This window comes from Epinephelus fuscoguttatus, linkage group LG24, assembly GCF_011397635.1.
Source record: "Epinephelus fuscoguttatus linkage group LG24, E.fuscoguttatus.final_Chr_v1".
Lineage (NCBI taxonomy): Eukaryota > Metazoa > Chordata > Actinopteri > Perciformes > Serranidae > Epinephelus > Epinephelus fuscoguttatus.
Window position 1 is genome coordinate 5,426,733 of NC_064775.1, and position 23,414 is coordinate 5,450,146.

The following is a 23,414-nucleotide window of genomic DNA, read 5'->3' on the forward strand; positions in this document are numbered from 1 at the left end:
CGTGAGCTGCTCGGTGTCTTCTGATCCATAGTCAATACCCCGTCAAAATCACCTGTCAAAGTTATTGATACCAGCATTGCTTCGTATCATACGACTCAGTGTACAGTGCCATCTGTGAACCAAGCAAATAAAGATTCCTCAAACTTTCAGGGACGATGGAGTGGTGACTTCTGCACACTTAATATATCTGACTCGATTTAATTTTAAATTGCCTTGTTACCAACAAACAGGCAATCTACATTGCTCACAATGGCCCAGGGTACAGTGCACTGTCATGGATATCTCGGATGCTTGTTTACGGCCTTGTGGCTCTGCCGGCCATGGATGAACCAAATTCATCCAGTCATCTCCCTGGCAGTTGTGTTTGACCAGTGTATTGACTAATAGTTATTTTAAGTGCCCCGAAATTATAGAGGAACAATGTAGTTTGGCTGTTTGTTGGTAAGGAGGTCATGTTGAAATAAAATCACATCAGCATCACATCAATTTTAAGTGATGCAGAAGTTGTCACTACATCTTCCCTGTAAGTATAAGTTCTTCGTAAGATCCCAGATTGGTTATCCCTTATTCCATGCTAGCTATGCAAACTGAAAAGCTCAAATCATACAAAAATAATCCAGCAGAAGCAATGCCATTAACATTTTGTGGGGTTTGAGGATTACAGTGTGACGATCTTCTTGGAAAAACATGGATTATTGGATAATTATGGCCATAAAATATGTTATTTAAAGCAGTGTTTCTAGACCACAATACATGACAAGAACATTGACTGAAACAAGTTCAACATGATAAAAAAAAGAAATTTGTTCGTCATATGTGATGGTGAAGACGATGACTATGAGGTGTGAAGGAGGAATCAGATTTACCAAAGAGTCCGCTGCCTGTCCGTCCCTTCCTCATCAGGTACATAGCCCAAGACAGGGGGCCAGAGTTGGAGAATGCCCCAGGGTTCATGCTTCAATCCTGGGTGCAGAAGCAGCAACAGCTGGGGCCAAATTTCCAAAACCCAGAGGGAAGAGAAAAGAGGATATCAAGGGAAAAAATGATAAGATTAAGGCGGGGAAACAGCAAGAAGGAAAAGGGGCATTAAAGAAAGGGAAATTAACAAATGAATTAAGGTTGTTTTTTGTGTTTTGTATGTCCAAAGTCCAAAACACTTTCAAAGAGAGCCAGAAAACTCATTCGGAAAGAAGAGCTTCAGCCTGTCCTCATTTTCACGAACTCCTTTTATACCCCTCATTCATCACCTCACCCCAACCTCACCCCTCCTTCCATCTCACCCTATATATTAGTAAAAACCAGGAAAAAAAGTGAGGGAGAGAGGAGGAGGAGGTGATGGAGAAGGAGGAGAGGAGCCAGTCAAGCTTAATTCATTCCCTCCTTCTCTAAAGCGTAGCCACAGGGGACGGGACTCCACTTTGCCCTCAGGCTCTTTAAAGCTGCTAATTTCATTTAGCTACTCAAATGATTTTCTCCCCTTTTCCCCTCCCTCCTCTCCTCCTCCTCCTCCTCGCCCTCCACTCCGACTATTTGGAAGTTCTGGTTAAAAATTGAGGTCACTCACTTGAGCGATAGTAGTTTGTTTGATTGATTCGTCCATTCAGTGTTTTCTTTGTATCTGTGTTCACAGAGTTTGAATTTGACATCAGTTGTATGTACTGCGATGTGTTCACCATCATCACATAAAGTCTGAAAGGGCAGAGACTGCAAACCGGGGTGAGGACATCAACTCATCAGTGTGCAAACTCTCCTTCTGCGGACTTCTAGCGCTAGCCAGGTCAAGGTTTCCAAATGTATACATCAGTAAACACTGAGGAAGATGGAGAAGAAATCGACACCAGCTGAACAGGCTTCCTGTTTGCCATTGTACAAGTGTTGAAAAATAAAATGGACGACCTCTGTGCTACATCCTGGTCAGCGCCATTCAACCAGAAGACGCTATTTCTATATGCCGATTTGACACTTTTACTTCCACTTACTGTCATTTCAAAAGTATCACATATTCAGAATGGACAAGAGAAACTTGTACGTTATTTACAGTTGGGCAACATTTTCAGTGAAGACAGAAACACTTCTTCTGAAGTACCATCTCTGGCTTTGCTGACAGCTGTCAATCAAAGTACAAGGAGGATGGTGTAGGCGTGATCTTGCTGAAAATGACCAGTTATAAGACGTCCCTTGCCTTCTTTGGTTTCCACCCCTAATTGTCAAAAGTGTGGTTGATTCTACAGCAGATTTTAACTTTGAGAGCATTAAACACATTGTTTTCTTTTTCCTACGGTCACTACCTGGAGCTCACATAAACATATTGGAGTTACGCTATGTAGCGTGTGAAATATGGTATGGTGAATGTGCTAGGAAAGGTAGTATCGGCACTGTCACTACCTGGAGCTTGCATAAACATATTGGAGTTATGCTATGTAGCGTGTGAAATATGGTATGGTGAATGTGCTAGGAAAGGTAGTATCGGCACTGTCACTACCTGGAGCTTGCATAAACATATTGGAGTTGTGCTATGTAGCGTGTGAAATAGAGTATGGTCAATGTGCTAGGAAAGGTAGTGTTGGCACTGTCACTACCTGGAGCTTGCATAAACGGAGCCTGGGTTTGTTGAAGGTGGCAGTGCTGTTTGGGCTGAGAAAGCCATGTGTAAGTAAGGTAAAGGAGGTTGTTGGGTTGGTGCGGGGAGCAGTGAGACCTGGCATTAGGGGAGTGTCTCTGGGATGCCAGAGATCACTGTCTAGCCTCCTGGAGGTGTCGTGGGACCAACTAGATGAAACACTGGTGAAAGGAGGTTCCCACCTGATGACCCCAAAGACATGTTAGTTATCACTGCTCACTGGTCTGTATAGTTAAGCCTTGCCATAATAGCTTATCATAGGGCTTAGGAGGCTTTAATATTTAATCAAAAAAGAACATTATTACACAGTGATGGGCTATGACTATACACAGGTTGTGTGACATCTGTGGCATCGTGCTATGTGATCATTTTACCAGTCAGCTACTCTGTTGGTTAAAGCTCAATAGAGATTCACAACCAGACCTCAAGGTAGCACACATACTCGTGGACAGTGACTCCCCCAAAGGCCCTTTGGCTGGTGACATCACCGAAAAACTCCCTATGTGGGCGTTTCAGAGAAAGACAGAGAGTGTGTGTGCACTGGCTGTGACTGTGTGTGTAACTGCTCCCTGTAACCCTCAATGGCAACCTCAGACCATCAGACCAGCTGCGTGTGTGTGTCGCTGGGTTATGGTGAGCCACAGTGGTTGTCTGAGGTGTGTGTATTCGTAGTGAGCCAAAACCAGACCCACAGAAGCTCAGTTTATCCTGTGTGTGTGTGTGTGTGTGTGTGTGTGTGGACTGATGGTGAGTGAGTGTGGTTCTGGAGACATAAGTGCTCTGGTATCAAACACTTGCTTTTTTCCTCCTCTTGTTATTCTTTTTAATTTTGTGCAACACACACTATAATCATAGTGAAGTGGAAAAGACATGAAATCAAAAACAAATGACCCCTCTTTCTCTCTCTCTCTCTCTCTCTCTCTCTCTCTCTCCCTCACTCTTTCTGCCAGCGGCTGTCTGTCCCTGTTGTCCCCTGAGCTGGGGCCACCCTGAGGCCAATGACAGTGGCATGGTGAGGATCAATAGCCTACAGACACACACATGCTGCCACCCTGAGCAAGGGATTGATGGAGCGATAGAGAGAGTCTGGGGAAAAGGAGACGTCCTCTGGTTTTATCTCTCCTTTAACGCCTCCGCACCCGATCACACACTCGAAACATTCATTTATTTTGCTGCTCTGATCATAGTTTAATCATCTCTCCTTGTATGAACAATCATTTAGAAAGAGAAACTCAAAATTAAGACGTCACTGATCTGAAAAGCTTAGAAAATAAAAATGAAAATAACGCTTTTACAGTCAAAAATAGGAATTTAGCGCATGAGGAGTGAATTAAGTGATGATTTTATAGTGCTAATATTAAAGTTTTATGATGTCTCATGTATGAAATTTGCTTTAAATAAAGACACACACACACACACACACACACACACACACACAGTAAAAACAATAAAAAGGAGACGTTCAGTTCAGACGCTGCTCAGTAGATTTGTATCGAAGCACTCTCATCAATTGATCAGTGACGGAGGAGTTAGTAATTGTCTGTAGTTAACAGAGTAGCCAATTCTATCGCACACACACACCCGCACACACAGTACATGCACACACACCTCGTCTATAATTCATGGGGTGTATTGTGCGGATGCAGTTAACTGCTGCTTAAAAGTAATTAATTGATTTTCTGACATATCAGTTAGCAGCACCACCTAATGACACACACACACACACACACACACTGGGAATGCAGACTTGCACAGGGACTTGTCCTCCGATACTTAGGCAACACATAGATTTCCCTGCACGTTACACACACACACACACACGCACGCCTCACACAAAATTGTATAGGTGTAATTATTATTTTGAAAAGGGTTCGTTTGGACGCTGCTGCTTTATGGCATCAACTGCAAACGGGTGCTGCTGTTTCTGCCGCTGACAGATGGAGGAAGAAGTGAAAGGTTGACGGTCACTAAAGGTCAGCAAAGGTCACCACTGGGCATTTTTATACAGCACTAAGGAGATATTCAGGAGTTAAACTAACCCTTGTGCACGTTCCCGAAGAAGACGCACAAAGACGAGGCAAAATGATGGATTAAAAATTGACTGTGCTGCTGGAAACATCATGGCCGCTCGCTTTCTTGTTCACCAGCTTCCTCTTTGGGCCGCTGCTCCCTGGTTCTTTCTCATTCACACTGGAAAAAGCGCACCAAAATGAACCGTACTGCTCGGTGGAAACGGGGCTTCAGAAGTCCAACCCCATACTTCTCTTGGCCTCTGGAACTCTCCAGGAACTAAATTTAGTCCCTAGTTTTACCCGTTCCCAAGTCTCCTCAACGCTTCTTTGTCTACGAAACTAAAAAAACTTTATGTTAAAGTAAGAAGTTTGTTATAAACTACTGTAATCAGCTCTTAATAATGTCACTTTTTCCTCTGTAAATTCCACTAAAATTGGTGAAAAGTACTTTTAATGTGCAAAAAGCAATATGTGCATTAGTCCTTTGTCTGCGTGTGTGTGTGTGTGTGTGTGTGTTGAATTATTCAGCATGCCTCTGCGATGAGAGAAGATGGGCTTATTCTTGCTAAACTAAAAATTGATTTTCTGACACAAGAAATGAAGGACACGGAGAAAGAGAGATAGATAGATAGAAAGACAGAGAACGAGAGAGAGAGAGAGAGCACACCTATTCAATCATGCACGCAGCGCACAACACAGCGTTCATTCTTTCAACGTGGAAACGTAAAAGTGGAAATAGATGGAGAAAGACGGAGAAAAGCGAGACAATGTTTCTGAGAGAGAACGAGCGAGAGACGGGATGAGACGGAGAGACGGCACGGCAGAAAGAGAGATCGAGAGGAGGAGGATAGAAGTGCCTTAGGCTGTGTTTAGTGCAGTTTGAATGGCTGAGCAGGTGCATTAGAGCAGAAACTTTTAACTCTCTCTCTCACACACACACACACACACACACACACACACACACACAGCTGGCTGGACGGTGAACACGAACGTCACAACTGATCTGAAAGATTTACTGCCAGGACGTCTAACTCTGTCCATTCCGCGTTGGCAAAGTACTTAAAGACGAACTGTTGACAGATGCCTCACACTAAGGCCGTGTCAGCGTGGACACAGTTTTCACTACAAGCCTTCTGGAGCTTTTCCCCCCAACGCTATTCCGCATGTTTTCAGAAAGGTTGCTGGAGAATAGTCACAGACACCCTTTTGACCACTGAGTCAACAATCTGAACCTCTTCATTGTGAATGGTGCTTGCCCTTGGTGTGACCTAACTTTGTCTAAAATCGATGATTAATTCCTCAGGTTTAGACACATTCACATCCAGGAAATGATCGTCGCATCATTTAATAAAAGCAGGTAGTGCCTGACCATGAGCTGAATCTTGGCCCTGAAGAAGAGTCAGAAGGGCAGTGGCCTCAGAGAACTGTACAATGTAGCTTCCCTCTTGTAACGTTCTACAGCTGTCTGTGTACATAGTAAAAAGTAGGGGTGACAGTACACAGCCTTGAGGTATGCCTGTGTTTGAAAGCCTGATGCTGGACATACGTCTGTTCACCAACACTTGCTGGATTCTGTTTGTAAGAAACTCTAAAAGCTACACTAAAAACTGATCTGGTAGTTTAAAATAGGATGCAGCGTGGTCAACTAAAATGTGGGGCTGCATCTTATTAAAAGCAGAAGAAAAATCAGCAAATGAAATCCTCGCATGGCGTTTCAGTTTCTCCAGGTGCTTGTACACTTTGTCTAAAATAAAAAGTTTTGCATCATCGACGCCCTTACCAACTTGATACGCAAATTGTAGGGTATAATTTGCCTTCTGTAAAGGCCCTGACACACCAAGCCGTCGGTCAAAGTCGGGCTGTTGGTGAGCGTCTGTCGCCCTACTTTTTGCGGTGTGTCCCGCACCGTCTGCACTTCGGCGTCGGCAGCTTTTCAGCTGATTGAGCCGTTAGTCTCTGAGCTAGCCCTGGCTTTCCATTTGGATCCAACCGGAGCACCGAGCCCTGGTTATTCAGGTTAAAGTGGGAAGAAGCAGCAGGTCTGTCGGGCAGCTGTGGAGGAAACACCAGGACTGACTGGATGTAATAGTCCGTGGAGGTGCTGCGGTGCTCGGCTGCACAGATAGGAAACTCCTCAGCTGACAGGACTCCGCTCCGCTTTCCCTTTTTCTGTTATTTCCTCTCACGCAGGCGCAGAACGTACGTGCCACTTGGCCGTCGGATGTAGTCTTTGTAGTGTGTTCAAATGCAACTGACACAGGGCGACGTGAGGCGACGTAGACTATGCAACAGTTGGCGGTTTGGTGTGTCCGCACCTGAATAGAGACCATCTTATCTTTTATAGTCTTTTCAAAAGTCTTCATGACAAGGGATGTAAGCGCAACACAGCTGAAGTTGTTTAACTCCTTGGCATTTCTGGATTTGGCAACAGGCACGATGGTGGAGGTCTTCCAGATTTATGGTATCTGACCGCGTTTGACACACATTCGAAAAAGTTATATCACACATAGATATCACACAAAAGCCAGGGACTGTGTCGTATTAAGTGGCATCTAATATAATGATAACTTGCTAGCTTGCCGCATGGACCTTCAGTTAGCGCCCTACCTTGAATTTAGCCAGCTAAGGGTGTGATTTGGGACTGCTGTGACTCCCCACTGGATCAGCAATTTTTGTGTTGCTCCCATTACAAAAGTTCGACCCAGAGCTGCTGCTGGCCACAGTGCCGGCTGAAATCAAGTTGCTACAGCCAACAACTGTAGGTCCATCTCCAGAGTTGTGGCCCACTCTCCCCCCAAGTAAAGTAGTGTCCGAGGCAACGAGTGAGCTGCTCATTATTAACAGGCACATACACCTCACTGTACCAGTCACCATAGACAGCCACAAAAATCAATGACTGTTTTTCATGGCCTAGATCATTTTTGACAGTTAGAGAAAGGTACTTCCAATCAACTTATTAGCCATTCCCACCCCTCAGGCTTTGGTTACTTAATGCTTTTTGCAGCACACGTATATGTGTGTGTGCATGTTTGCATGCAAAGTAACCTCAAAGATTCTGAGAAAAAAAGAAGAAACAGATCATCAAAGCGGAAGAACCCAGCAGAATCAGCCAATCAGACACCTTAAGCCCAACCACAAAGGGACACACAAAGTCCCAAACGACCCGATGAATAAATCAGAAGGCTTCATCGCTGGAATTTACAATACAGAATAGGAGGGCGCTAATGGGTACAGGCACATACACACACATAAAGACACTCACTTGTTAACCACAATGTGGGGACAAATGGGGATGAAAGGAAGACAGAGGGTGAGGAGGAGTGAGAAAAGGGGTGAGGTGATTCTTTGCATGACTTCTTCGTTCACCGCAGGACTGAAGGGACCTCGCCTCGCCTTGAACAGGACACCTGTCCCGCCTGCTTTTACAGACACACGCCCGCCATCTCATCCATTAAGGCTGAGGGGGAACCAGTGTGGTTTGGGAGGAAAACGGGTTGGGAGCATCGAAGCTGTGGATGATCAGAGGCTTTGTCGATTGTCAGATGGCTGCTCTCTGTCGGCGGTTTCTCGAAACTTCGGAGGAGGTTAGAGTCAGCGGGGAAGTGTAGCGAAGCAAAGAGGGGGACTGGAAATAGAGGTGGGATAGTTCATTGTGTATAGGTGGGTATAGCTGCAAATGATACTGTCTTACTAAATGAAATGTATGTGAAAGTGAAAGTGAAGGAAAACTATAAGATGTCAAGGTTTATCTCCGTAAACCCGACCCAACTGCAACCGAAACATAACCACTGACTGCCTTGGACTGGGTTCAGCTTTGCCATGAATATGGTTCTGTGGCCGAGCTGGTGGTTCAAACACACACACAGAGTAACACTAACATTTTCAGAATTGACAGCAAACAGAAATAACACCAAAGCCAAAGACAGTTAGTAGATCTATGGTTGTAAGAGGTGACGCCGCACAAAAATACGAGAGAAAAAGATATCAGTCATATTGATTTTCGAAGGCCAATATTGATATTTTTGGATTACAGCTGCCAAAGTTTGACATTTTGAGAAGTGAAAGCGCTGCCTTAGGCTCTTGTTGAGTGCAGCCTATCAGTGTTGGAACAGCTGATCATCATAGAGCAATAAAAACATTTACAAAGAAATATAATTAGTTATCCTGTGTGTTCTTCTTCTTCTTTCTTCTTCTTCTTTCTTCTTCTGAGGAAATCCTACTTCCCATGCGCGAAAAATCACCAAACTTTGCACAGAGGTCCAGTCTCATGCCAGATTGCCTCGGCTGCAAAAACAGGCCAATAGTCTCTTGACCTCAGTCTCAGAAGTTGTGAGTTCAAGCCTCAGCTAAGGCAGAACGGACATTCTAATGTGAAAGTCCTATGTTCAGGCATCATGCTGTGTGGATTAGAGACTACCAAGGTTAAAATAATTATGATCCAGGCAGTTTCACAGAGAGACAAATACTCTTTATCAACACTTTTCCCTGTTTATTTGGCTTAGCTATCAGTCAATATGCAGAGTCTATCCAATAGCTACTTTTACATTTTAAAAAATGTTTTCATCTTGCCTAATTTTGCCTAAAATTGCCCGGCCCTGACCAGTTCTTTTTGTTTTTAGTCAGGCGGTGTCCTGTTTGATGAACTCACTGTATCAAAAGCAGCAGCAACGCGCTCCCACTCACTGCCATTCACTTTTCTTTGGTTCGATGACCCCGCTGCCCACCAAACAATAGGCTGTGTGCCACAAGCACCTCGATTTCTACATCAGAAATATTCGTTTCCTTGGTTTTCCTCTTGGTCACTGTGCTTTAGCATTAATGAGGTGCTGTGCATTAACCTTTAACACTTGAATGTGGGCGCGTAGGGGGCGGGATATGAACGGACCAAAACCTCTTACAGCATCCACTGGTAGAGGTCAAAGGTCATTGAGCAGGAGTCAGTGGAGGACATGGTGGATTAGCACCAACAGCCATGTGTTATCTTTACAAGGGCAGACCAGCTCATGAAGCAAAATGCACATCGAGACAAATTAAACTCCACAGCCGTCTCCAAAGTATCGCAATGTGTGAAACTGCAGTCCAGTCGACTCTTTGAAGACGCCAGCGCAGACACGCTCCAGAAACACTGAAGTGATTAAGCAAGCAAGCGAGTCGGAAGGAAGTGAGCGAGGGCAGCAGAGAGGGAGGAGAGATGAAACGGAGGAGAGGAAATGAAGGGATCTTCATTGGAGCTCCATCTTCCTGCTGCAGCTGACGGAGGAGGACAGGAGGAGGGGAACGCTGTAAGAAATGACACCGAGCTCCTGCTTACGGAATGCACTGTAAAATTACAGATCTTTATCAAGTGTAGTGTCAAAGCCAAATATATCTTCTTCTGTGCCGTAAAGCTGTGGCCTGGGAACCGGGCAAATATGCAAGCTCCTGTTTTGTTTGCTCTGGCAGGTGCTTCTGGCTCATGCTGGACTGATCACAACCGATCACGCTTATAACTGTGTCCAGGCCAGTTGTTAAAAACCCGGAGGAACCGCTGCTTTAGAATCCAAAAATAACCCACGATCAAGCTTGTGTAACGTAAACTGGGTGACGTGGGAATCCACGATAAAACCACCAGCTGAGTGTTGACATTTTTTGCAGGGGGGGAGGTGCACAGATCAAACAGCAGAAGCAGGCTGTGTGATGTGTGGCCAGATCGCCACATGGGAACCACTGTTTGTGTGTAGGTGTGTAGACCGCATGTGTATGCACGTGAGTGTGTGTGTGTGTGTGTGTGTGGAAGGGAGAAAAAGAGAGATGGATCCATAGAAGGCAGTCTGTGCTTATTCCCAGGCTTCAAAATAAGAGCCAGAGATCACAGCTGGACAAATGACCCACAACACACACACACACACACACACACACACACACACACACTACAATACAAATAGGAAGAATGAAAGAGAGACTTTATTGGGTCCTTATGGGGCTCTTGGTGTGTATCATCATGATTATGTGACTAAACATAAACATATGGACGCTGTGTGTGTGTGTGTGTGGTCTTGAATCATAATGATTGCAGCAGACAACTGCGGCATAAAACCCTACTGGATGCAATAGCTGGACAGCAGGAAGTGACTCACACTTGCGCACACACTCGTCAACATGGCAGCACAAAAGGAAAGTAATGCACATTAGTAGTAAAGGAAAAAATCTCTCTCTCTCTCTCTCTCTCTCTCTCTCTCTCTCTCTCTCCAAAAAAAAGAGAGAAATGAAAAGGAAACCACATCTATGCAAGTGTTATATGTGCCCATATGCTTGCTGAGGATATTCATGATCCCCACAGGATGAACCCTTTCCTCTAATTACGCACGTATCGTTTTAAATCTGAAGCATGCATGGACTTCAAGCAGCTGATCTGGTCAAACGTCTCAGGCTTGTCAGGTCTGAAGACAGTGACCAGTTGAGAAATAGTCGTCGCACGTGGTAAACTGAAGGGAGGAGAAGGAGGGGTTTCTGGTAACACAACAGTTCTAATTTCTCATAAGTCCTTCCTTTCTTTCTTTCATCTACTCTATCCTTTTTTCCATCTCATTCTCAATGACTTCCCAACATCAGCAGCATGCTGGGAAGCACATTTGTTTTTTTCTTGTAAGCAATCAAATGGCATGACTGAATCATTCTACTCTGGCATGACTGGATTGCTGACTGAATTTAGATTTTAGGTTGTATAGAAATGTGCATTTCACCACTAAAGCCTAGTTCACATTACACGATTTTCACCATCTGAGGATCTTGAGAGCCACCTTGGGTCGGATGGTCTGCCACGACGAGTCCTCATGTGTGAACAAGCCTACGAGCAAGTCGCCCCCTTGTCTGCAACTGGGACTGGATATCTGGCATGCTAGAAAACTGGAGAAGTGTGACACGACTGACAAAGAGCATCAGCCAATGAAGCGGGATACGTCCCACGTCAGCACGCAGGAGGACGGAGGAAATGTCAGGAGGACGAGCCGTAGGGTTGCCAGGTCTGCTTATTAGCCATGACTTTGGGCTTGTTTCTAAAGTGGAGTTGCTTATTTGGGCTTGCTCTCTAAACGTCACCTTCCTCTATATAAATATATCCGTCACTTCTTTTGGGCTTCTTTCCATAGCCCTGGTTGCTTGTTTCTCTCCCAAGATCTGGCAACAGTAGCCCCTTTTACACTGCCAGATTTTCCGCGAATGTTGAGCCGTTTTGCCGGCAAGCTGCGAGCGTTTAGACACACAGAGGCGGAAAGGTGAGTTGATCCGAGGTGCCCAATTTTCCGCCTCGTAGGGTAGACATATTGGCGGAACCCTTTTAGTTTAAAAAGACCGAGGTGGCCTTCCGCAACGGTGGATAAACAGGAAACAGCTGATAGCAGGAATTAGCGAGCAGCTAGTAGCAAGAGGGAAACACAAACCTGACAGACACTGTAAAGATGAGCAACTGGGGAGACAAGGAATTCGACGGACTGCAGTGTTCACAGCTCCACCTTTTAGTGTCAGATCTGTGTGCTAGGTACCCCAACAGAGGGGGGACCAAAGATGGGGATGGCAGGGAATGGTTCCATTGGCTCCCTCTTCCCTTCTTCCTGTTCCTGGACTGCCAAAATAACAGTTTCCATTTCTCATTTTGTGCTGTTGTTTTCATGCAGGAGCGCGCGCACACACACACACGCACACACACACACACAAACACACACACACACACACAGTTAAAGTCCAGTCAGCCCTCTCTTGTGGTTATTTATTGTAAAACTCTGCTTGGGTTGTGGCTTTGGTGTGTGTGTGTGTGTGTGTGTGTGTGAGAGAGAGAAACAGAGAGAGGTGGTGCGTGCGGTTTGCAGCATGGCAAACCACGAGACTATAAATGCAAAGCTGGGCTGCCACATGCAGACACACACTCATCCTCTCTTTCTCTGCTTTTACTCATTCGTTTATTAAAATTTCTGCATTCAAATTGCACAGACAAGAATTTGCATTGAAAATCAGCTCTGCCATATATCGTAGTGACGTACGACGAGTGTCTGCATGTTAGAAAGAAACACAAAATATGTATACGCCATATATTTCCCCCTACTGTTGCAAAGTGTGTGTCTGTGTGTGCTGAATGTGAGGCCTTGTGTTTCCAACGGTCGTTCTGCCACACACATCCTCTTTGCTTCCTTCTTCCCTCACTGTCTCCTCTGTCTGTTACAACCCCCCCTCCCTCTGTCTCTCTCACACACACATGAGCAATAGATATTTTGAAACAGTCAAAAGGCTTCTTGGCGTTTCTCAAAGTCAAGGATCCTTCCCTGGTAGGACGGGTCCTACAGAGGCAAGGCAAGAGTCCTCCCTAGCATTCAGTGAACACACGTTGGAGCAGGCTAACGAGCGCCCCCAGGTGTGTGTCGTTAACCCTCAGCAGCCTGAGGAGGTTACCTGCAGGACATGTCAATCAATACGTTTACATGCACGCAGTCGTCGAGCTAAGCTCATAGCTCGGCTGATCAGTCAAGTCGGACTCCTCATCTTGTCTTCTGACCAAGTACATCAGACTGAACTAGTTCCGGCTGACCTGAAGAGGAAGCTGATGACAAATGATGATGGTGGAGATGGATGTCGCTGTGGCTCTGTACGTTTCGTACATGCTTTACGTGTTAATTATATTACAAATGCAGTCTACCACGACTCTCTTTTTGCCATGGTGTTTGTTTGTTTGTCCGGGAGTTTGTCCTTCTTCTTCCGGGTGAAAGCCTGCAAAAGAAAAAGTGGTGCATGCGCGGAACGCCGAGTACGACGCCAGCCGGACTACGTGGATACATGCAGCAGTAGTTCAATTTTCAATTGAATTATCTAGATGTGTTAGTCCAGCTACAGATTGTCCAATTTCAGTCGGACTAAGCCAATAATTCGATTTTCTCAAGCTTCTCTGAAAGAAGGACTCAGTCCTCGGTAGAATTTGAAGGATCCTTGCTATTGGAACAGTCCTTCGGCCGGATTTGATGATGTACCATCCTTGAAATTCAACATAATTACACTCAATTGATTCATACGACTTTTATATCATAATTACAATTGCTTTCATTTTAATCACACATTTTATACAGCCTATTAACCTCTCGTGTGAAAACAACATGACAGTAAATGCTTTTAGTTTCTTGCCAAACAACAAATATTCGGTGATCTCAGCATGAGCTGGTTTTATTTATCGTCACGATCATTACAAAAGAGGATTACCTAATCATCATTGCAAAACATGGTGAACACTTACAGTATGCAGTAAGAGTAGCAGACATACGCAATCTCTGTCACCAGTGACATCAGTAGACATTCCAGGCTGCTGCAGCTGTCACTGAGAGAGTCACAGTCATATCAGTGTGTTTAATAATGTAGCATGATTTCCAAAGACACTGTCAAACCCCCACGACATTACTAAGAAGTGTTTGTTTGTGATAGATAACAGATGCAGTGATATCAGAGTGGACGTGGAGCAGTCTGTGGCACAGATTGTTTCACTATTAAAATCTGATGATGAGTACTGGTTTAAGTCACTGTTTAGCTGTGCGTCAAGACAAAAAGCTGATTTATTATATAATTATAAGTCTATTTTACTGATAAAACAATGTAAAAAAAAAAAGTGCTTATTGACAACTTAAAATAAAAAATAATAAAAAATAAAAATAAAATTAAATTAAATTAAATAAAAAAATATATCCTCTGATGAAGAAATAAGGGTTTATGTCATTTAAATTCTTAATATTCGCTCAATGGGATTTTTAGCTTGTGTCTGTCATTGTAATTTGAGGCTTTTGCCCCGAACAAAACAAAACATTTGACGATATCATTTTGGGAACTTTGTTAAAATTATAACTCTATTTTACTGATACAACAATGTCAAAAAAAATGTCCGTTACAAGTGAAGGTCCTGCAATTCAGTGCTTATTGGCAACTTCAATAAAATGAAATAAAATAAAATAAAATAAAATTAAATTAAATTAAATTAAATTAAATACAATTAAGTTAAATTAAATTAAATCAAATCAAATCAAATCAAATCAAATCAATTAAATTAAATTAAATTAAATTAAATTAATTAAATTAAAAATATATATAATGATGATGAAATAATGCTTTATGTCATTTAAATTCTTAAAATTTGCTCAGTGGGATTTTTAGCTTGTGTCTGTTATTGTAATTCGGGGCTTTTGACCAGAACAAAACAAAACATTTGACAATATCATCTTGGGAACTTTGATAACATTATAACTCTCTTGTACCGATACAACAATGTCAAAAAAAAAAAAAACTTCCATTACAAGTGAAGGTGCCGCAATTCAGTGCTTATTGGCAACTTAAATAAAATGAAAATTAAATTAAATTAAATCAAATCAAATCAAATTAAATTAAATTAAATTAAATCAATTAAATTATATTAAATTAAATCAAATCAAATCAAATTAAATTAAATTAAATTAAATTAAATTAAATTACATTAAATTACATTACATTACATTAAAAAATATATACTCTGATGATGAAATAATGCTTTATGTCATTTAAATTCTTAAAATTTGCTCAGTGGGATTCCTAGCTCGTGTCTGTCATTGTAATTTGGGGCTTTTGACCCGAACAAAACAAAACATTTGACGATATCATCTTGGGAACTTTGTCTCACACTCTCGCAGGAACCTGATACGTAACTGCGGTGCTGAAGTGACCTCCTAACACTGGCACCAGGCTCATTATTCACCAAAGAAAGCACAAGTGTGCTTTGACATTGTGATGGGTGATGAATGTGAAAAAGCTGTTGTGTGAGAAAACACAAGTGCTCTGTGAACACATGCATGTGTGAATGTGGCGACACACTCAGAGTCAGCATCACCTCTTTTAAAATCAGCCTGAAGCAGGCCCGTGGAGTTTCCTCTGCTACACTTTGCTGTCTCCTGATAACACACTTTCTTTCTGTCTCTGCAACACACACACACGCACACACACAAACACACACACAGAGCAGGTGGAGCCTCCAGATAACCAGAATCAGCTCTAGACAGGCGCGTGAGATGTGGCAATGAAAGGCGAACAATGTCGCCAAGTGGAAAGTGGCTGATGTGGCGTGCAACGTGATGGGGTCAGATGTGACGAGGCGTAAATTAAAGAAAAAGAACTGCAGAAAACAAGCTGCAAAGTAGTTTGATAAATGAACAGCGGGACGGGACCTGTGCGGACTGTACACGCAGATGATGGAAACGCACAAAAACAACTTGGAGTGTCTCACTCTCAGCCAGACGTCTGAGATATATGGAGCGGGAAAGGAGGGATTTCTCCCACAAACACACACAAACACATACACACACCTCACGTCATGACGTTTTCCATCGAGGTCAAGTGTTAAGGAAAATACATAGGACATATTTTTGGGGGCAGCAGTAGCTCAGTCCACAGGGACTCGGCTTGAGAACCAGAGGGTCGCTGGCACAAGTCCCCATACGGACCAAATATGGAGCGTGGACTCACAACTGGAGAGGTACCAGCTCACCTCCTTGGCACTGCAGGGGTGCCCTTGAGCAAGGCACCGAACCGCCAACAGCCCAGGGCGCCTGTCCATAGGCAGCCACCTCGCTCTGTGCGTTTTGGTGTCGTCAGTTCAGTAGAGTAAATGCAAACATCGGTTGGAAGCTAACAGTAAACTATCTTGTATTGTGCTATCTGCCTCAGCTGAAAGAGCTCAGATAAGTCAGAGCAGATAATCACACACACACACACACACACACACACACACACTGAGCTGATAAAGCAGCAGTGTCTGGTAGATTTATTCAAACAGACTACACACACACACACACACACATGTATGTGCACATGTAGACGGAGATAAAGCAGCAATGCGAGTGCGGTAGATTTGATGTTACGGACGTGATGTGTTGACATAACCGCTCGCCAGGAACCAATGGGATTGCATCACAGATTAAATTCACATTGACTGTTAACCGCTGCTGGGTTAACCACATGTGATTGGATCAGTTTTTACTGGTTAAAATCATCCATGCTGTGGTTTGATCATCAGCGTGGATTCTTTGTGGGCGAACCCTCGACGACACGTTTCAGAAATTTGAGGTATGTCTACTGAAGAAATCAAGATCTTCTCGTCCCGCAGGGGAGATATTTCTTAAATTAGCCACAGAGTCAGTTGGGAATTGTCTGTTGAGTTATTTGAAAAGTACTGTCGATGGAGAGATAAAGACGGACTGCTCAAACCGCGACGTAACTGCCAGGAAACCGGGAGATAAGCTGTGAGCGATCATCGCCAAGATACACTGGGAGAGCATGGGACAGAGCCTTGCTGGCCTACAATGGGAAAGGGATTGGTATATTTCCTGACGACACCCACTTTCACAGGCGCACAGAAGGCATTATGGAGACGTAAAGGAGTTCGGCTAGGTTGGGGATCTCATACAAAGACGAAAACAACAAATTTCTTGCTCCCCAAATAATTCTGTGTGTGTGTGTGTGTGATTTTATGTCAAAAACATTTTGTAAAGACAGAAAACTGTCACAGTCTCCCTCCCTCACCTGCACCTTGCCAGCCAGCCACGCCCCCCTCATCAAGACAACTCCTCTCACCTGCCTCCTGCCTCCAGCTGCAGCTCATCAGCCAATCAGCCTGGTATATAAGCCTCTCCAGCACCCACACACGCTTTGCCAGACACGGCAGCACTCACAGCACAGTACCCAACTGCTCTCGGCTCACTCACTCACCACTGAAGCTACCAGCAAATTTTTGATATGCTTGTTTAGGTTCGAAATACCTAAACAGCACAGATGACCTTGAAATACATCCATGCAGAGATACACTTACCTCGTGCACAGTCGGATTGATAGGACGACAGTGACTCAAAGATGCTGTTGGATGCCATGAAATTATTATCTTAAGATTTTCCTTCCTCTCCAGCCTTTTTGAAATCTGCACATGAATAGAAATGTCACACAAACACACACAGACAGCGAAAGGTCAAGAGGAGATCCACCAACATTCGTGGCCAATCTCTCAACCACAGACCACATCTATCTGTGCGGGCGGGTGCATTTGTACGTGAAGGATGGCAGAAGGCTTCCACCTCACCGTCTGCGTCGCCATTTTCTCATTTCCAAAATGTCTGTAAGCGTGGGTCAAAGTTCCTTTCATTGCACAGATCGTTCGGCTCTGGTCTGACCAATCAGACTCGGCTTTACGTCGCTTAGAAGCCCTGGGTTAACAGGGAAGTCTGTGCCAAACTTAGAGCATGGACCATTACCTACAAGTCAGGTGATTTGGATGAGTACAGGAAATCCAGTGATGCGCTCTGGAGGGTAATTAGCCTACATTCAAGAGTACTGTGGAAACGTAAATGGATCTAGTGTCTAGGTGCCATGTTTGACTTTTGGTTCCAAAGGTACTATACCGAAGGTGTTTGGGGGAAATGGGGCTAACGATACTCTGCAGCTTCTACAGGTGCACCATGTAGATTATACTGACCAGCTGCATCACCGTGGAAGTTGCGCCGCCTTCATCTGTAAGGCTCTACAGAGGGTGGTGAAAACCGCATGAGAACATGAGAATGGGGCTGCCATCCATCGCACGGCACTGGGTTAAAAACCAAGATAACTGCATCAAGCGTATTCTACATGAGCTCAGAAATGGAAATGGAAAACCATTGTCAGCAAACACAGTTTGTCACCTCATCTACAAATGCAAGTTCAGACTCTACCGAGCAAAGTGACAGCCATATATCAGCGACATCAAGAAACGCTGCAGGCTTCTCTGAGTAACTGCGACCGACACAAAGTGGAAAAGTGTGCTGTGGTTTGATGAGACCAGATTGATACCAGCTCAAAGTTCAAAGCCAGCATCTGTGATGGTATGGAGGTGTGTTAGTGCCCATGACATCATGGGTAACTTGCACATCTGTGAAGGCACCGTGAAGGTTGAAGGGCACATACAGGTATTGGAGCAACGTATGCTGCTATTCAAAGTCTTTCTCAGGGATGTGGCTGCTTATTCCAGTAAGACAACGCTAAACCACTTTCTGCAAGTGTTACAACACTGACGCTTCATAGTGAGAGAGCGTGGGTACTGGTGTGGCCTGCAGTCCAGCCCTGCCTGCCACTGAACATGTCTGATGCACAAAACTCAACATCAGAGACCCTGGACCGTTGAGACATCGGAGTCGTAGAAGAAGAATTTCACCTTCACAATTTCAACAGTCTTCAGTTCCCAAAAAGGAAAAGGTGATGTCCCTCAGTGGTGAACATGCTTCTGTCCCAACTTTATTATAACATGCTGCAGGCATCAAATTCAGAAGAAGGCAGTGGTGATAGATGTAGCTCAGGAGAGACTGGCAATCTGATTGATGCAATATCGCATATCAGTCTCAGTGGGGAAGCAGTGTTGTAAACACATGTGTCGTCCCAACTTTGATTTAACCACCAGTCGCTCTACCCACAAGGTGATGTAGGGAGTGATCAGACTCAGTCAGACGCACGGATGCTTTAAACTTTTGCAAGTTTGTCCACAAATTCTTTGCAGAGTCACAGCTCAGCGAGCTAGAGCTTTTGAAACTGAGCTGAAATGAAACTGAAACTTTCATCATATTTATGAGAGAACGGCAGGAAGGAATAAACAGGTGATGTAGTTAAAAACGACTTGTAAAAGTTGACAACTGTGTACTCAGTATTTGTATGATGCAGCAGTAAAAGAAGGATCCTTGCAGAACATAAATAGTGGAGGTAAAGACACTGTGGTTGTGGTATTCTTACCCCAGCCGCAGTGTCCCCGTCCTGGGCAGAGTTGATAGAAAAAGCTTCTTGTGGTTTTTCCAGCAGACCGGCGACTCAGATGCAAAATAATCCACAAAACTCTCCCGTTCTTTCAGCCTTTCTCCACTTGTGGTATCTCTATCTGTCTCTTGACTTGCTTATAGCTCTTTTCTGCTTCCGCTGTTTCTCTCTGGCGCCATACACATCTTCCTTTATCTCTCAACGCTCTTTACGACTCTCTCTCTCTCTCTCTGGTTTTGGTATGTGGTTCTCCAAATCCCCTTGTTGATGACTTTTTGTCTTCAGAGTTGAATCTCTTCCTGACATCAAGTGTCACCAATGAGAGATTGTGTTTCTCTTCTATTATCTGGCATCGTGGCTTTTGAGTAGGTATATATGTGTGTGTGTGTGTGTGTGTGTGTGTGTTGGTGTGTGTGCATGTGTGTGTAATCAAACTAACCACCTGCCCCCATCAGCCAGCAGTTTTCATCGAGGAAGTAGCTGTGGTTAGAGCAAGCAAAATGGAGGGAGAGGGCGTTGTGGTGTATGTTTTTGAGCGCTCATATGTGCATTTGTGGTTTGCGTGTGTGTTTGTGCAGCGGTTGTTAGAGAGAGTGAGTGAGTCACCTTTACTTCACCAAGCCTCGCTGCAGGTCAGACAGTTAGACCGCCGTGACCACTAGTGTGTGTGTGTGTGTGTGTGTGTGTGTGGGTGTGTTTGTGTGCGTATGACCATGATGATGGTTTGTGGAGGAGAGAAGTGTAGTCCATGGCTGATATTATTACTGATATATTTTCAGTAGGAGTGATCAGTGCTGCACTGCATTTCATACAGGATGTGTGTGAGTAACAAAAAAAAAAAAAAAAGGGGGGATTCCACTGATTTAACGTGTGAATGTCAATTTACTGAATCCATCTTTAAACTCACAAGGCCTGAAAACAACATGTGACAGCTATAATTTACCTACGCCTAACAGACCTTGAACACATCACAATGTAACTTGCTGCAACCATGAGCTGTTAGCTGCCGCCACCAGCTGCTAGCGGCTAACGCTAACTAGCTATCCTCCTGCCAGATTTGTCCTTCACAATGTAGCATTATTGGAGGACAACAATAGGTCGCGTCCTCTGACACGACTACAGCGACGTTACTGCATCCTTCCATCCCCGAGGGGTTTGTCCGTAACACGTTTTCAAGGACCAGGCACCAGCTGCTACTCGCCATCTTGTCACACAACACCGTGATCACTTTTCTTTTCTTTCTTGTACCTGCTCGTTAGTTTAAGTTTGTGGCCGTTTGTCTGGAGAGGAACATCAGCCACTGCCGTCGATGTTCACCTCACAAATCGGCGCTTCCTCGCAATAAGAATAACGTGTGTGTTACTGTGTGTGTGTGCCACGAAAGCCTCTACACCTGTTGGTTAAATATCTGCAATCAGCCTTCTGAGTGGAGGGTTGATGATGTACAAACACACACTTACTCACACACCTAACAGAAACTTAACCCTCAAATCCACGCCTCCTTAAACCCCAACACCTGCAGTGACACACTTCCACCCCTCCTTAACTCCACCTCAACACACACATACACACACAATACCAGAATAACACACACTGCCCTCAGCAGGTTTGGGTTTCACACTAAATCTGATCTGACATGCTCACTGTGTAGTTAAATTTTGCTAACCCTTGGTGATGTGATTATTGTTTGAGTCACATCGATCAAGTGTCCTAAAGTGGCGCTTGACTGAAAAGTTGAGGACTGGGTTGGGAGTGGACGTCCTACTGTATGTCCTGGGAGAGCTCAGTGGGAGGCTGCTACCCTAACCCCCCTGACCCCTCCCAGACACAACATGACCCCCAGCTGCAACTTCCTGGGTCACACTGGGGTCAGACGCTGACACAAGGGGGATTCCCTGAAAACATGGTGTTTCGCCTGGGGGCGGTGCCTTATATCCGGCACCACACGGAGCGTTGTGTGCTTGACGTGCGTTCTTGTCAGTTCGCACTGGGTCATCTTGGCACTTTTTGGATAAGACAGCAAAACTGTAACCTTAAAAGTTGTTTATTAACCTTACTTTGCCTTAACCACAAGAAAAAAACCTACGGGAGCCCTCTGGACTAACTAGCTTCAAACTGAGATTTTTTTGTGTGTGTGTGATCACTGATTTATGAAGATACCAAGAGCATAATCACCTATTCCGCACTAGGGGGTACTATTTGGGTCCACCATCATTCCTGTGGCCAAGAAAACAATACCAACCTGCCTGACTACAGCCCAGTGGCTCAGTGGCCTCCTCCACCTACATCCTAAGCACAGGAGCACCCCAGGGCTGCATTTTAGGACCCCTGCTGTACTATCTGTACACACGACTGCGTAGCCACTTCAGACTCCATCACCATCATTAAGTTTACTGTCAACACAGCTGTGGTGGGCCTGATCACGGATAACAATGAAAAGGCCAACCTGAAATAAGTAGACGACTTGACCCACTGGTGTCAGGACAACAACCTACTCCTGAAGGAGATGATTGTGGACTTTGGGAAGAAGCAGCAAAGAAAATACGCCCACTGTCATATCAGTGGTTCCCCAGTGGAGAGTATGGATAGCTTCAAATATTTTGGTGTCCACATCACTGAGACCTTGACCTGGGCGCCGCATACTGACTCATTGGTGAGAAAAACAAGGCAGAGACTGTTTTTCATGATATGCCTGAGGAAATTCTGGGTATCCCCTAAAATACTGAAGAGTTTCTACTCTTACTGCAAAGAGTGGGTCGCTCAGCTGAACGCACTATACGTACTCCTCTACCCTGCTTAAAAATGTTTAAACTAGATGCTGCAAAAATAAGGAAAGTAATAAAAATAATAAAATTAAACTACACTAAACTAGATTAGATTTTTCCACCTGTTTTCCGAACCACTCTCCACCTCCTCCCTTCCTTGTCTTCCTCTACACCCCACAGAGCTCCCACGACATCAAACCCCCTCATCTTTAGACCCGGCTCAAGTGTATTTTTCTGTGTGTGTGTGTGTGTGTGTGTGTGTGTGTGTTCTTACCAGCTGCTAAAATACAACAGCTGAAATGGCCTTTGAATGTATCAACAAACAACACTGGATTCAAAGCTGAAGTCTGGCTGCTGTCCAATGGCAGGCTCCTTCCACAGACTACCATTCAACTATAGAGAGCACTGAATTATCGTCATAGCCAGACTTTGAGTCATAACAGCACGCAGAGGTGGGAGTAAGTCACACACATGTGTAAGTCACAAGCAAGTTTCAAGTCTGAACCTTCAAGTCATTGAGCAAATCAAGCAACAAACTAATTAAGTCAAGATTACATACGCTGAAACTTTCTACTTCTACTTCACTACATACAGAACAAAATCTTGTATTTTCACCTCCACTGTTGTGAAATGGAAACTTCCTTCGTTCCTGTGCCCTTGCCTTAATGAACTCAGTTTCCCACAATCCACTGTTTTTCACACCTAGGCTCAACAAAAGCACAGCTCTTGCTTTGAATCTCTGATGTCTTCCTCCCCTCTCTGTTGCATGGAGCATAAGAAAAGGCTCCTCTTGCTGGATGGCTCTCCAACCTCCACTGGTTGCTCACTGCGGACAAACCAGACTTTTCTTTTTACGAAAAAAGGAAACAAGGGCTCCTGGTTAGTCAAATCAAGTCAAATCAAATCAAATCAAATCAAATTAATTTATAAAGCACATTTAAACAACAACAGGTAACACAGACAGACTTGCCAAACTCTCATACAGATTTAAAAGCCAAAGAATAACATGGACAAATAAATGGAGGCTCGATTATGTAAAGATTTATAAATTAAGGTTAAAATTCTAAAATCAATTCTAAAACGTACAGGGAGCCAGTGAGGAGAGGCCAGCGCAGGAGAAATGTGCTCTCTCTTGCCTCTTGCAGTTAAAAGGCTGCAGTCGTGAAAGGAAGTTCTGGCTCATCCCAACATAAAGGGCATTGCAATAATCCAGTCGGGTAG

The 23,414-nt window shown here is 44.2% G+C and overlaps 1 protein-coding gene across 3 annotated transcripts in view; it reads right to left on the reverse strand.

Moving 5' to 3' along the window:
- Nucleotides 1-19,903, reverse strand: part of runx1 (RUNX family transcription factor 1) — a 43,117-nt gene extending 23,214 nt beyond the window's left edge. The window contains exons 1-2 of one of the 3 annotated variants that reach the window (XM_049570675.1): nucleotides 19,408-19,903; nucleotides 867-985 (exon numbers count right to left, since the gene is read on the reverse strand). In XM_049570675.1, coding sequence (XP_049426632.1) covers nucleotides 867-954 — 88 coding nt within the window. In that variant the 5' untranslated portion in view covers nucleotides 955-985; nucleotides 19,408-19,903. Of the gene's footprint in view, nucleotides 1-866; nucleotides 986-17,470; nucleotides 17,489-19,407 lie in introns of those variants that run through there. The other 2 variants (XM_049570677.1, XM_049570679.1) reach the window with 2 other exon arrangements.
- Nucleotides 19,904-23,414: the final 3,511 nt, after the last annotated feature.